This window comes from Melozone crissalis, unplaced genomic scaffold (genome assembly GCF_028551555.1).
Source record: "Melozone crissalis strain CALT ecotype California unplaced genomic scaffold, PUWL_Pcris_2 ptg000009l_1, whole genome shotgun sequence".
Classification (NCBI taxonomy): Eukaryota; Metazoa; Chordata; class Aves; order Passeriformes; family Passerellidae; genus Melozone; species Melozone crissalis.
In genome coordinates this window covers 968,665-983,062 of record NW_026535787.1, presented here as the reverse complement: position 1 = coordinate 983,062, position 14,398 = coordinate 968,665, and the positions used below count along the sequence as shown (strand labels likewise).

The 14,398-nt window shown below is 48.6% G+C and overlaps 1 protein-coding gene across 6 annotated transcripts in view; it reads right to left on the bottom strand.

Moving 5' to 3' along the window:
- The window catches only part of SYNJ1 (synaptojanin 1), a 46,752-nt gene extending 33,390 nt beyond the window's left edge, over positions 1-13,362 (bottom strand). For all 6 annotated transcript variants that reach the window (XM_054270486.1, XM_054270487.1, XM_054270488.1 and 3 more), the window contains exons 1-6: positions 13,289-13,362; positions 11,885-12,028; positions 4,742-4,828; positions 4,131-4,398; positions 1,608-1,833; positions 304-387 (exon numbers count right to left, since the gene is read on the bottom strand). In XM_054270486.1, the coding sequence (XP_054126461.1) occupies positions 304-387; positions 1,608-1,833; positions 4,131-4,398; positions 4,742-4,828; positions 11,885-12,008 (789 nt within the window). In that variant the 5' untranslated portion in view covers positions 12,009-12,028; positions 13,289-13,362. The remainder of the gene's footprint in view (positions 1-303; positions 388-1,607; positions 1,834-4,130; positions 4,399-4,741; positions 4,829-11,884; positions 12,029-13,288) is intronic.
- Positions 13,363-14,398: the final 1,036 nt, after the last annotated feature.

Below are 14,398 nucleotides of genomic sequence, written 5' to 3'. Positions count from 1 at the left end.
ACTTCTTGAGAAGACTTCTCCTCAAGAGCAATTCAGAAGAAAACAGCCTCTTTGAATGTCCTTGGATAACCCATTTAAAGAGGAAAAAGAACTTCCAAGAGGAGACATGGAACAAAGAATGGACAAAATAAACTTTTGGACTTGAGAGAAGCAGGTTTGGTGAGACACGATAGCACCCACATGCTCTCAAGGACCACCTCATCCTCCTAGGCAGCTGGGAAGCAGAGCCCAAAGGCTACTGGATGATGTTTAAAAGGACATGAATAACAATTATCTGTATCACTGAATCTATCTCCTGCTCACCTGCAGTCCTGGCTGCTCCCAAAATAATGGAACAGATCCTCGAATCTGTATGAAAGACGACACAGACTCATCCAAATAGATCACCTGGTAAGGAAAGTAAAGCACAGTATTAATAATTATCACAGTGTAAGATTCTCGAAATCTTAGCTTTACCTAAACACGGAGCAAATGCAATATATTTATGCATCACACATTCCACACCACAAACTAAAACACTGTTTCCAAGACTCTGAACAATTCCTACAACAAATTCCATCACTCTCATGCTCCCCTGCAGAATCCAAATTCACAACATGTACAGAAACACAGCTTTTATTATTTGGCCTTGAGTAAGTTCTGCACTAGGAATAGGATGTTTGAAACAACTCGGTAAGACCTTCCTGCAGGAACAGTTAAAACGAACACCAATGCACAGAGAATCACGGTGCAGCCCACTCAGAGCCCTGGCACAGATTTTCTGCATCAGAAACCAACACATCACAGTCCATGAAGTACCTGGGAAAGGAAAACTGCAGTGGAATAACACAGGAAAGGAAAACTGCAGTGGAATAACACAGCACAGCCATTCAGCAACACTGGCACACCAGGAAACTTGGGCACAGCAAGTGTAACAAGGGTGTTCTGACTGAACAACTGGCACTGGAGGTGCACAAGCAGAGCCCTTCCTGCACGGAATCCTCTCTCAGTCACTGGGCTCTGGAAGGAGTCAGTCAGCCAAAGAAACCTGGAAGCACGAGCACAGGAACAAGCCCTGCAGGAACAGGCTACCAAGGCAAGCCAGCACAAAGGATTTAGCAGGGTCTCACATTTCTGTGTGATGAGGGCAGAGCCATGACAATCCAAGGCAGCAGAAGGACAGTGGCTCTACAGGCTGCCTTCCAGAGGAGCTGAGCTAAGTGCAATGCTTTTATCTTTCCTGAGCCACAAGGTTCCAGTGTTTTGGTATTTGCCCAAAATCCCTTTTGCCTGTTTCTCTTGCTTCAGATTAGCTCAGGCCAGAAGGGGCACACGCAGCTCCAGGGGCTCAGGGGAAGCACAGCCACCCACAGGAGTTCAGCACCTTCTTAAGCTGCTGCAACTCAGCCCCAGGCATGCCCTGCCATAAGCCACACTAAAAACCAAGATCATCAAATTACATAACCTGCTTAGCTTCCTCATTTAGCATCAAAGAAACCATTCCAATACCTGCTGATGCCAGACTTGACCTGTGATACATTGATTTAGAGCAAGCATCTCACCATTGCAATGACTGAGGGCTTCCACTGCCTTGCCAGCCCGGCTGCGGGCACTGGGGCACGCCGTACCTGCTCTGTCTCCACGAAGTTGGCCACGTGCCCGTCGTCGTTGGTGCCGCGCACGTTGAAGCGGGTGCCCGCCCGCTCGCAGCTCAGCCGGGAGATGAGACAGGCCTTGGCCTGCTTGTGAGCGGCGTAGATGGTCCTGATCTCCACGCCCCCACACATGAGCCGCAGCAGCCACTCGTCACAGCTCACCCCGTAGTGCTTCAGGTGCAAGTGCAGGGACTGGTTCCTGCAGGGGAACACAGCCAAACAACCAGAGGGAATTGCAACTCAGCTCCAACTCTTAAGCTAACTCCTTCCATTTCACACCCACTAACACCAATGGGACCAGGACAACAGGCATGCTGCAGTTTTGTGATATAACTCTCATTAAATCTTCCTGAAATTGCAAATAGCACAATAAGAAAACGGGGTGAACCTATCAATTTCCATGACCCTAAAATAATAACCTTCATAGCCCTTGTTTGTCACCCCCCAAAAAAAACCCAACACTCTAAGTTGTTTATACTGCTCTGCTCAGCCTTGTTTGGAGAAGCCAAAGATTACAGACTCCAGGAAAGCATGACAGGATTCCAGTGACAGGGCTACTTGTTTTGTAGTGTGTAAAGCCCCACACAACCTCACACCACCACAAAATAAAGCTACAATAGAACAGATATTGAATACTCCATTATATGTCATCATTACGTGCCACCTAAGCCTAACCTGGTCACGAGAAAGGCTCCCAGAAACACATTCCCAGCCAACTGGCCCTCTTCGTTTTTAAACACCAATTTCAGGGCTGGGTGCTGGTACTGCCCGTACTCCACACATGACTCTCTGACAGCAGTCACTGCTCACATGAAAGGAAGATCCACAGTTTGAATGTACCTGCACACTTACCAGCACTAAGCAATGCTGCATTACGCAAGAAAGACTAAAGTTTGGGTTTTGTGAGATTTTCTGTTTGCCTCACTCTAGTGAGGCTTGGCTTTTGATCCTCTTTGGAAACATTCACTAGTATAAAAAGGGAGCAAAGTTTTCAGCACAGCAAAGAAAAGCCAATTCCAGGAAGATGCCTGGTTGTGCCTCTGCCCAGAAAAGTCCAATGGAATTGCAAACAGCATGTTCATTATAACTCTCTAACGCATTGTAAATCTCTAGCTCTTAAATTTTAGCCTTTTCATCCTAAACCTGAGTATACAGGTGCATTATAATAGGACACACAGCAAAAAGTCTTTCCCTGGGCACTCTGAGCAGGAAAACCCCCAGGAAGCTCACTGAGGTGCATATGCAGAAGGCTTCCTGTTCTTGACTTTCAGTGCATATGCAAGAATACTTCCTGTTCTTGGCTTTCAGTGGTTGCATTTCTAGACCTAGGAATCTGGACATTCCAGCCACCTCCTGGCAGGACTGGTCCTTGCTAAAAACCCACAGAACAGGGTCACTGCCAGAGTTCTACAGCAAGGGTCAGAACCAGCCCAGCTCACTTTGACAGGGTTACCAGGCACTGTTTCTCTGAAGCCCTGACTGATCCATGGAGAGCCAAGTCTTTTTCCAGACGCATGGACACACAGCAAGGTCTCTACAAGCCCTCTAACCCTACATCAAGGAATAATGTTTCTGAAAACCTGAGCTTATTTCCTTCCTTAACAATTTTTTCTTGTATTTCACTCTGACCAGATTCCTCTACCTGACTGAGACCAGAGAAGCACTGGCTCCTATGCTGGAGCTGGTTGGGTGTATTTTGGCCAGCAGAGGGGAATGGATGTAGCTTTTCACCTGTTCTAACGGTGTAAAGCCAAATCTTCAGCACCCTACCAAGACACCTGGACACACAGAGCATTTTTAGCAAAAGCTGAGGGGAAGAGAATTTCTGACATGTCAGGGTGCATTACTGGCATTATTTAAGCTGCTGATCGACAGAAAGAGCAGTATTCCTCTCACCAAAAACTCTCTGTGAGAAAACAATACTTTATTAAAAAAAATGCAGTAAAATTATACTGAAAGCAGCAGCCAAGCAAAGTGCCCTCTGCGGCAGAGACCACCAGCTGTCTCAACAAAACCCGCAATATCACAATTTTTTGAGTAACAAAACTTTTGAAGTGCTTTCATATGTTGGAAACCCCCTTGGAATCTATCTATAAACAACACATAATTTTAGAATTCAGAACGTTCTAAAAAACAGTAATTTTTTTCCTTTGAAGTTTCATAACCACACCCATTTAAAAAACTGACACAACTGCTGAAGAATTAGGAGGCACCAAAACTGAAACACAACATCACAGGCAATGTTCAGATGAAAACACAACATAAGCAGTGAAAAATCTGTGCCTTCCAATTAAGAAGCTTCCAAGTGGTCACAGAAACAGCCTGTCATTAGTAATACACTTCTGCCCTCAGAGCTGGAGTAATGCTAGTCAATGTCAAGGTTTGTGGGAGAAAGGTGCACAGGTAAGAGCTGGGAAGGACAGGGACAAACACTTGCCAGGCATTACTGTGCAAAGGAACTCATGGTGTAACGCTGCCGGAGCACTTTGCACTCACCAGAAGAACCTGTTGTCAGTGGTGTGCTCCTGCATGCTGCGGTGGGCGCTGAGGCTCAGGTCCAGGCTGACCCCCGTGGCAGACCAGGCGAAGTAGAAGCTGCCCGAGTTGAGCACCTTGCGCACCTCGGAGACGCGGTCCTCGTCCGCGGGGTCCGCGCGCAGCGACACGAACTCGGTGCACGTCACCCGGAACACCTCCGAGTCCTGGATCTTGCCCACGGACATGCACCCCGTCACCAGCACCAGGTAGTGCAGCAGCGTGTCCCCTGCAGCACAGGCAGAGAATGCATCTCAGCAGAGCAGGTGCTGATCCATTCCTGTACCAAGGGCTCACAAACCCACCCCAGCGTGCCTGAAAACGTACAGAGAGCCAATGCCAAGGAGAAACTACTCCGCAAACAGCAGGGATTGCAAAAACAGAAGCTATTTTTGTCCACTCCCTCATTTCTGGGAGCGCTCCAAATTTGTAAGTTAGTCTGCAAAGAAGAAAATCAAACCAAACCAACAGAAAAAAATAAGCCCAGTTTCTGTTGCAAAGATGCAGTCGCACAGGAGCAGCACAGGGTTGTGCCACAAATGAAAAACACAAGTTTCACATCTTTGACTCACCGAGGTTTAACCTTAGCACGCCCAAGAGCCCGTATGCATCCATGACTTTGGAGTACGTGTTCTTGATTGTGTCCTTTTCTGCAGAGGCTGGGGAGAGGAAATGAAAGATCTGCTGATGTAAAAGCCGCAGCACTACGGCAGCGAGAACAAGACACTCCACACTGAAAACTCCAAACTGAGCGATCACAAAGCAGCTGCTTACTGAGGCTTCTGGAGAGAAATCAAAATGCATGAGCATATGGCACTTGATAATGGAAAATGAGGGGTTGACTCTGTGACAAAGTATGATCGTGCCATGTTTTTCAGCAATAAAAAAGCAAAACTCCAAGTGACATTAAAGGAGAACGCTGGCATTTTAACAACATCATCTCTTGTTATAAAAAGCATGTACAGCACAGACAAATCAGATGACTGAGAAGGCTCTCCTGTAATTAAAATTAGCGCTTAATGTTGTTTTCTTCATGGAAAAAAATTATCCTTTTTAAATTACCCTTTTTCTCCAAGAATAAAGCCATCATGTGGCAGTGTTATCTCTGCACAAGACTATTACAAGTCCATTTTAACTATCTTAGAAATATTTCAAGCAGATCAGAACTCTTGCAGGTCTGCAAAAACTGGTATTGAAAAGCCATGTCTTACATGAATGGGGAAGACACAATTGCCACAGGCAGTTTTGAAACAAAACACACAAAACAGCCCTGTCATACATTAGAAGAAATTCAAGTTTATCTGCCATGGCTCTCCTGGGAGTTCAGTGAATATTTGAGCCCTTCCATCAGCACTGTAACAGCCAGAGCAGCAGGACCCCTGGATCCCACCCGGCCTGAGCTTCTGCTCACGACCACGACTGCACCAGGAGGGAACACCAACAATTTCCGCCTGGCCACCGGATCTGCAGGGATCAGGATTCCATGGCTACCAACAATCAGCACCGTTCTGCTTTGGCACTGAAAACCTCAGGACATGACATGGAGAGGAGTAAATCAAAACGCCCATCTGCCCTGGCATTCCGCTGTCCTCTCTCACATCAGCTGCATCATTTAGAATAAAGTCTCTATTTTAGTTAGAATAAAAACCCTCTATTTTACCTAGAACTGCTCTTCCCAACAAGCATCCCCAAAGATCAGTACAGCCCTGCCTGTGCACAGGCACAACCCTTGTGTTCAAATACCCGCCAGCTCTTTCATTACAGTGGATCAGACACTTAAAACAGACTAAACAATTATTTAACCACAGCCTGAAATCCAACCCTATTCAATGTTTTATTCAGTGGACTTCTTAAAAGTTTCTTTACCTCATTGCACTAATATTCCTTTAATACAGATGTAATAAAAATAGTTTGATAGCAATATGAAGATCTACTTCTGAAGTCCTCACCCAGGGTGAGTGCTAAGAACCTGCAGCTCATCTAAAAACATTTTGTGAGCATCACCAAAGTGTGTTTTTCTTAACCAGAAAACCACTGGGCTGGGAAGAACTCCTAAACCTCAGACCCTGGTTCCTTCAGTCTGTTTTTGAGAACGGGTTTCACGATACCAACGCACTCTTCTAAACTCAGTTCCCAGAAAGCTGCCGTGTTCTCCCTCCACAACTGAAATGATTATGGAAAGATCAGGTTTCCTTTCAAACTTCTTGCAGGATTTTCCTTAGAGGCGTCTGCTGGGATTTAGTGACATGTCAGAACAATGCCTTTTCTGTCCCACACGGATTTATTCTCTTTTTCCAGTGCAGAGAATGCTGGATATCCTTGCTAAGCCTCAAAAAGTAAATTAAGTAACGTGGGCTTTGCAAATTCAGACCAACAAAAAAGGCCAACAAAGGCCAATAGAGCAGCAAAGGGTTGCAAAACCAACCAACTAATCAAATAAAACCAGAGCAGCTTACTGTGGCTGGTCAATTGCTGTTTGCTTAAAGTGCCCAAGAACCAACCAAAAGCGTTTCATGCCATGCTTTTCATTTTCATTGGCCCCAATTCAGTGTGGCCTCAAAGCTTTTCCACAGTGACCACCTCAGTGTTTCTCTCTCACACTGCCTGCACTTTTCCCACCTCAAGTTGTTTTTTAAGGCCAAAGTTCACATGAGAAAACGTCAAATTTGGCATCATTTCCTCCATCCGGCCCTGGTCCATGCCCACCAGACTTCTGCTTTCCAGGCAGTGCCCAGTGAGGAAGTTGCTGTGGTCAGCAGTGTTACAACATCCAGGAAAAGCACTGCAGCTTCTGCAAACCACGATGGACTCGGGCAGACACAGCTCCACCACACTCCTTCCCTTTCTCCTCCCAAGGACTCCTACCCAGCCTCCTGAACAGGCCAGATCTGCTCTCTGAGAGCCCAAGGCACCAGTCCCACTGACCCCATCTGCAGCCCTCCAAAAACAGAAAGGTTATCCTTGCAGGATCACTGTTAGGCACTACCAAGGAACCCAAACCAAACTAACAAAAAACTGCACAGGATCACAACACTTGCAAAGTGATTTTCAAATCAATTTGTAATGTACTCTGGAGAAAACCCAATCTGCAGTGTCAAGAGAAAAACAACAAAATTTCAAGTCACTATTTATTAAGGATTAACAGCCAAGAGCATTTTACAACACCATCTGTAAAAAGCACACCTGCTCAATCACAGACTCTCACAAGAAAGGTGAACAATTCATTATTTTGAAGGGAGTACATCAGCCCTCCCAGTTTTACAGAAATGGAACCCCAAAGGTGAACAATTCCACGATTTTGAAGGGAATACATCAGCCCTCCCAGTTTTACAGAAATGGAACCCCATCAACAATAGTGTTTTTGGGATAATCTGCTTCAACGTGTATTCCCCTTCATTCCAGATGCAGAGATGAGTTTCCCAGTTTTAACACCTGAAAGGGTCGGATCACACTCAAAGTCACCAGGTAGGCTTTCTCTGTTCTTGGTGTGCTCACAGGGGCCATGAGACAGCACATTTCAGTCAGTGCCTACAGTTCCCAGGTAGAACATGGGACTCTCAGAATGCTTTTCCTTCAGACCCAGGACTTCTAACTTACACTAGACGAGACAAAGCACACACAACTACCATTTTAAAAGGTTTAGAACCTAAACAAATGTGAAAAAATTGTGAAAAATTTAGGAACACCATTTGGTATTGATCTTTTTAGACTAAGGTTTTCAAGGGCTTTGTCAAATTACGACTGTCAGATTTTTGGTATTCAAATTAAAGCTAAAACCCAAATATTACCACAATCAGAACAGAGTCACCACTTTCACCTATTAAATTAACCAACCAAATATCTATTTTATTACTTTTGACACCTCTTCTTTTGACACTTTTTGGCTCAGCTCACAATGCTGGGGATGAGAAAACCCTGCCACATTGCTTTTCAAGGCCTGCTGAGACCACCTTGGCTGATGTGCATGGAAGGATTTCCTCACTAAGGAGTGGTCTGAGTACCATTGCTCCCCATGGCAGTGAACAGCTACCAGGGTGCACACAGGTTACTACAGATCCCGGCAGCCCAGGTGTGCCTCCCCTGCTCAGCCCTGCAGTGGCACTGAGCCCAGGTGTGCTCCCCTGCTCAGCCCTGCAGTGGCACTGAGCCCAGGTGTGCTCCCCTGCTCAGCCCTGCAGTGGCACTGAGCCCAGGTGTGCTCCCCTGCTCAGCCCTGCAGTGGCACTGAGCCCAGGTGTGCCTCCCCTGCTCAGCCCTGCAGTGGCACTGAGCCCAGGTGTGCTCCCCTGCTCAGCCCTGCAGTGGCACTGAGCCCAGGTGTGCTCCCCTGCTCAGCCCTGCAGTGGCACTGAGCCCAGGTGTGCTCCCCTGCTCAGCCCTGCAGTGGCACTGAGCCCAGGTGTGCCTCCCCTGCTCAGCCCTGCAGTGGCACTGAGCCCAGGTGTGCTCCCCTTGCTCCACCTGCAGTGGCACTGAGCCCAGGTGTGCTCCCCTGCTCAGCCCTGCAGTGGCACTGAGCCCAGGTGTGCTCCCCTGCTCAGCCCTGCAGTGGCACTGAGCCCAGGTGTGCTCCCCTTGCTCCACCTGCAGTGGCACTGAGCCCAGGTGTGCTCCCCTTGCTCCACCTGCAGTGGCACTGAGGTCCCAGGGATGCCGTGACGCTCACAGCTCCGTGTTTATCAGACAGAATGTTCTCCATGGCAGGGACAGGAGCACAGACAGCTTAGCACTCATGTGGGATGAGTCACCAGCAGGAGAGGGAGAAAACACACTCCTGCCCAGCCAGGGAAACCTATCCAGTTCAGACATCTCAGAAAGCCCTATTTCCAAGGATAAATACACTGCCCATGCAACAAAAACACATCTATGATACCCTCCCACTAAATTCCAAACAACTCAGCAGTGAAGCTGCTGGCATTTAAACCCAGGTGCTCTCACCAGGTTTGAGAAGGATCCCCACACTCCAGTAACCCAATACCAACCAAAGAGGTGTTAAATGCACGCAGGAAAGCAAAGCATGGCTCAGGTGATCAGCCACAGCAACATGAGATAATCCACACAGAGCACCTCCAGGAGAAGCATGGCCTGGGCTGCTCCCACGTTCAGACTGGGGGTTACACAACCACCACCTCTGAACCATCCCTTCCACCCTGTTCCCTGCTTCCCTCGGACCTGGCTGACGGGAACAGCACATGGCACACACTCTGAACGCCAGGTGCTGCACCACCTGAGCCGTGCAGCATTTCCTACCCAGGCTGGGCTGAATCCTCTGAATCATCCTGCAGAGCCTCACCGAGGGCATGGGGAGGAAGGTTAAAGCAGTTTTATCCTTCCCGCAGCACAGCGACACACGTGCTTCCTTTAAGATGGTGTCTGCAGGATCAGTAAGCTTCCGCTCCGTTCTCATAGCCCGTTTCAACGCCACATTTCTGCACCTGGATATTCCAGGAGCTGCAGCTCACTAAGGCTCTCAGAACTGAGCCACATGAATGAGTTTTAATGCTAAAATGTATTTCACTGGGCTGCGCAGGTATTATCTACTCAGCTGTGCATGTATTACCCACTCCACACACAGCTAAGAACTATGACCAGCTATAAGGCTAAACGTGTTAATTCATCTCCAGTATTTACTACAATATTTGGGAAAATGTCTAACAGTCTTGAGGTCAGCATTGTCAATTTTTGTACTCTAAAAAGCAGCAGCACCATCATCAAAACCCAGAAGCTTTTGGCAGTTTAAAGTGATGCTGTTCTGGATTTACATTGATATATACTTGGTCAGACCGTTTTTCTGTCTATTCACAGTGATTTTACAAACATGGGAAATCTTGCCCAAGGCACAGCAGTACTGCATTAACTTGGTCTATAATTTGTGCAAACACCTGTAAGTTCGTACAGCTACAGCCTGCAATCTTCTGGCTGGATTCTGTGACACGACCAGTGAGATAAAGCAACACTTCACAAACCCTCCCGAGTAGTAATAACTGTGCTCCTTTAAATATGTGCTAAAAAGAACAGATACCAGATGGGAACAGCAAGCAGAAAAAGAGGAGAAAGAAACCTGAGCCAGGGGACTCCTGGGCCTTTTCTGCTGTCAGTTTAAGATTGGGATCTTCAACCATTAAGAAAAGTATCAGCACCTAAAGAATTTAGGGAATTAGGTGGAAATAAAACAGAGGAAATTCAAGCAAAATGCCACTGTAAATAGTCAGTGGAAAACTACGCCCATGCACCAGAGAAAGAATAACCCGTCTCCTGGTTAAGCTCACTGCAAACAACGCTCAGTAACTACTTCCAGCTGAGAATGAGCATGTGCTGTGACCTAACCCACCAGTCAGAACCCCAAGGACACTGCTGTGCACATTAATGATGAGCTACCCCAAAGCACAAAACACAAGGGCAGAGAGGCTTCCAAGCTCCTTCGGGGCTGCCTTCCTCTGCTTGGTAACAACAAGGTGGGCAAGAACTGTGACATGGTATTTAATTCTTAGGAAAGGCCATTTATCCAGGTGCCTGCAGTGTACCCTGCCAAGAGAAGTGACTCACTGCCCTTTTCCAGCATAACCTTCAGGAATAAACCATTTCTCATCTGTTAGCCCTTAAGCAGGTCAAGCACATTCCATAATTATCAAAAAAGATAAAATAAACCTGTTCCACAAATCTTCCAACACCTTTCACAGCTTGCACTAAACCTGTTTGCTGCCTTTATGACTGGACACTTATCCCCAATCCACACCACAGTGCCTTACGGATACTACTACTAGCAAAGCCAAGGGGATTACTTAAATACATGGCAAGCAGAAACTGTACCAGGAAAAGAAACAGCAGAATTTTAAAAACAGGAGCAAAGCACCCACTGTTCAGCTGGACCATCACACAGCTGCAGCAGCCACATCAGTCACTGCCTGGCCTCTAACAGGTGCTGGCTAAGGAGAAAACTGCTGCCATGGAATGAAAGCTTTCTGCAGAGGAGCCAAAATCCAGCTCAGGAAAGCTATGCAACCAGGTGCTTTGACTTTCTAAAGAACACAAACACATTTTATAATAGTACATATTTTAAAAGTCTATGTAGAGGCCTTAAGGTTCTCTTCTGCACTTCTTGTTCTAGTGTTCTCCAGCAAAACAAAAAACGAGGGGGCAAAAATTTAAGGAACTATCTCACGCATTTTTCACTTAAGACATGTAAAAATAACTTTGCAATGCAAGACATCCTACTTCAAAATATTACTCATTTTATTACAAGACAGAGCAATACTCAGTCTAGAGGGAGGTGAAAAATACAGAGGCAAAATAAACCTAAAAACCAAAAAGCTACCAAAAATCACACAAAATGAGATAAAACCAAATTATGATATAACATTCAAGAACACAGAATTTATTGCTATGAAATGCAACATCAGAATTAGCTGGTCAGCGAGTTATCACATGTTCAAAACAGGGTTGTTCAGAACCCAAGAAACAAGGTGATGTTGGAGGCAACGGTAAGAAAGTTTAGTGGATGCAAAAATATAGATGTATAAAGAAATGTAATGCAATGTGCAACACTCTCTCTCTACAGATGAAGATAAGAAACTGTCTCTTTTCTCATTTAAACCAGAAGCCTCTTCATCAGCAGACAGAAAAGCAGCAGAGTTGCTCCTCTCCCTCCCCCAAACGAAATGGCTCACACAGCACCAGGTCTGCCACCCCTCCCACACAAACCCAGACGGACTCACAGAGGACAGCCACGGCTCCGGACTCGAACATGAGGCACTCCTCCCGGCTCCTGGTCTCCACCATCACGCTGAAGGGAGGCGGGTCCAGCTTGTGATACACTCGGAACCCCTTGCTGAAAGCCATGGTGCCTCGGCAGGGCAGCCCTGGCAACACAAGATGGATGGTGTCAGCGATCCAGCCTGGGACAGACTGGGTAGCCCTTGCTGAAAGCCATGGTGCCTCAGCATGGGCAGCCCTGGCAACAGAATGGTGTCAGTGAATCCCCCCTACAAAGCTGGATTGAATCCTTTCCCTGGGATTCCACGTGTTCAACAAAACCTAACAACAAATCCCCTGCTCCCCCATCCTACCTCACGAGATTTGGTTTATCTAAGTCCAAAAAAATACAGGGATTACCCAAAGATAGCATAAGAGTGTTTCAAAAACAGAACTAGCCAGAGAAACACCCTTCAACATCTGGATTTATTTGAAAGGTTGCTTCAGACAACGAGAATTTTACAGAACCCCACATTAGTTTCTGTTGGAAGGGACCTTGAAGCTCCTCCGGTGCCACCCCCGTGCCATGGGCAGGGACACATTCCAGTATCCCAGGTTAATCCAAGCCCTGTCCAGCCTGGCCTTGGATAATTCCAGGGATCGAGCAGCCACAGCTTCTCTGGGCACCTTGTCCCAGGGCCTCAACACCTTCTCAGCGAACACACCTAAATCTAACCCTACTCCATTTTAGCTTAAATTTCTTTCTCAAAACTTGATAAACAGGATTTCTTGGCAGGGAAATAGAACAAAAAAAGGTTTTCCAGCTACCAGCAATATGGAAGAGCAGCAGGCACCTTAATGGTATACTAGCGCCAAAAGCAGAGGGAGAGCCTTCAATTTTCAGATATTTTTCACCAATTCTGCCCTTGTACAAAAGGACAGGATATTTTAAACACTGAAGCCATCAAGACATTTTAAAGGACTGAACAAACACGTCAACCTATTTTTGGCTTTCCCCCCGCCTTCCTTCACGAAAGCAGCGTTTGATCTGGATGCCAACCCTGCCCTGCGGCGGCCGAAGCATCGCAGCGCCGTGCTGGTGACGCTGCCTGCCAGCCACACGCGAGTGCGATCCTAAAACCCCCCCCGGAACTCCCTCAGCGCAGCAAACCATAAACAAACGCGAGAGCAGCCCCATCGCCGTGCTGAGCATCGGCAGAACGGGCACAGCGAGAGTCGCTCATTGCGGGCCCTGCCCTCCCTTGCCGGCAGCTCCGTGCCCTCGGAGCAGCGCGCACCGCCCGCCCCGGCCTCTGCCCGACCCCGCCGGGCCGCCGCAGGGACCGGCCTGGCCCACCCCGCAGGAGCGCCCCGAGCCGGCAGGAGTCCCCCGAGCCCCGGCCGGCCCGCGGCGCCGCCCCGCTCACCGTGCGCCCGCACGGCCGCCCCACCCGGTGCCGCGGACCGGCGGGATCCGCTTCCTCCCGGCCCGCGTCCGTCCTTCCTTCCTTCCTTCCGCACTGCGCCGCCCGCCCCGGAGGGGAGGAGCCGAGGGCGGGCACTGGCCGGAGCCGGGACGGAGCCCTGGATTGAACTAACCGAGCACAGCCAGCGCCGAGCCCCGCTGCGGGAGCACCGCGAGGAGCCAAACCCGAGGGACGGGCTCGGGAACAGCCGTGCGGACAGAGCCGCCTTCGAGTCACAGCGCCGGGCACAGCGCTGCCGTACTCACAGCGCTGCAATATTCACAGCGCCGGGCACAGCGTTGCCGTACTCACCGCGCCGGGCACAGGGCTGCCGTACTCACAGCGCTGCAATATTCACAGCGCCGGGCACAGCGCTGCCGTACTCACCGCGCCGGGCACAGGGCTGCCGTACTCACCGCGCTCCGGCTCGGCGAGCAGCCGTCTGAAGCCAGCGTCTTGCAGCTGCAGTCATGGGATAGAGCCGTGGGATATCCGAGCTGGAAAGGACCCACAAGGATCATCGCGTCCTACCCCTGGCCCTGCACTGACACGCCAACAGTCCCACCCCCAGCATCCCCGCCAGCGCTGTCCGAGCCGAGCCGAGCCGAGCGCACAGAGCGGCTCCGAGTCCGGCCGAAGCGAGCCGAGCCGCGCCGAAGAGACCAATACAGCCGAATGCGGCCGACAATCCCCGAGTTGAGCCCACAACAGCTGAATTTAGCCGAACAGCTGTGAGCCGTGCGGGGAGCGTGCATCAGTGCAGATTTGGGATTGAGTGAAATGCGCTGAGGAAACCAGCTCTGGGGAGGGAGGACGGGAGGGGGCAAGGGAGGGAAATCCTCTCTTAATATTTACCAATTCTTCTGTCAAACTCATCACAGCAGAGCAGCGTGAAGACTGAAAGTATAAGAAGATGTAGAGGAAAACAGAAAATCTGAGAGGAGCATCGAACACACAAGTGCACGAATTTCCCTTTTTGCTTGGACTTACACTCAGAAGTTGTAAGGAATTTGGGAAACAGAAGGGACATTTCAGAGGAAGAAAAAGTTGTTGTTGTCACAATCCTGGCAA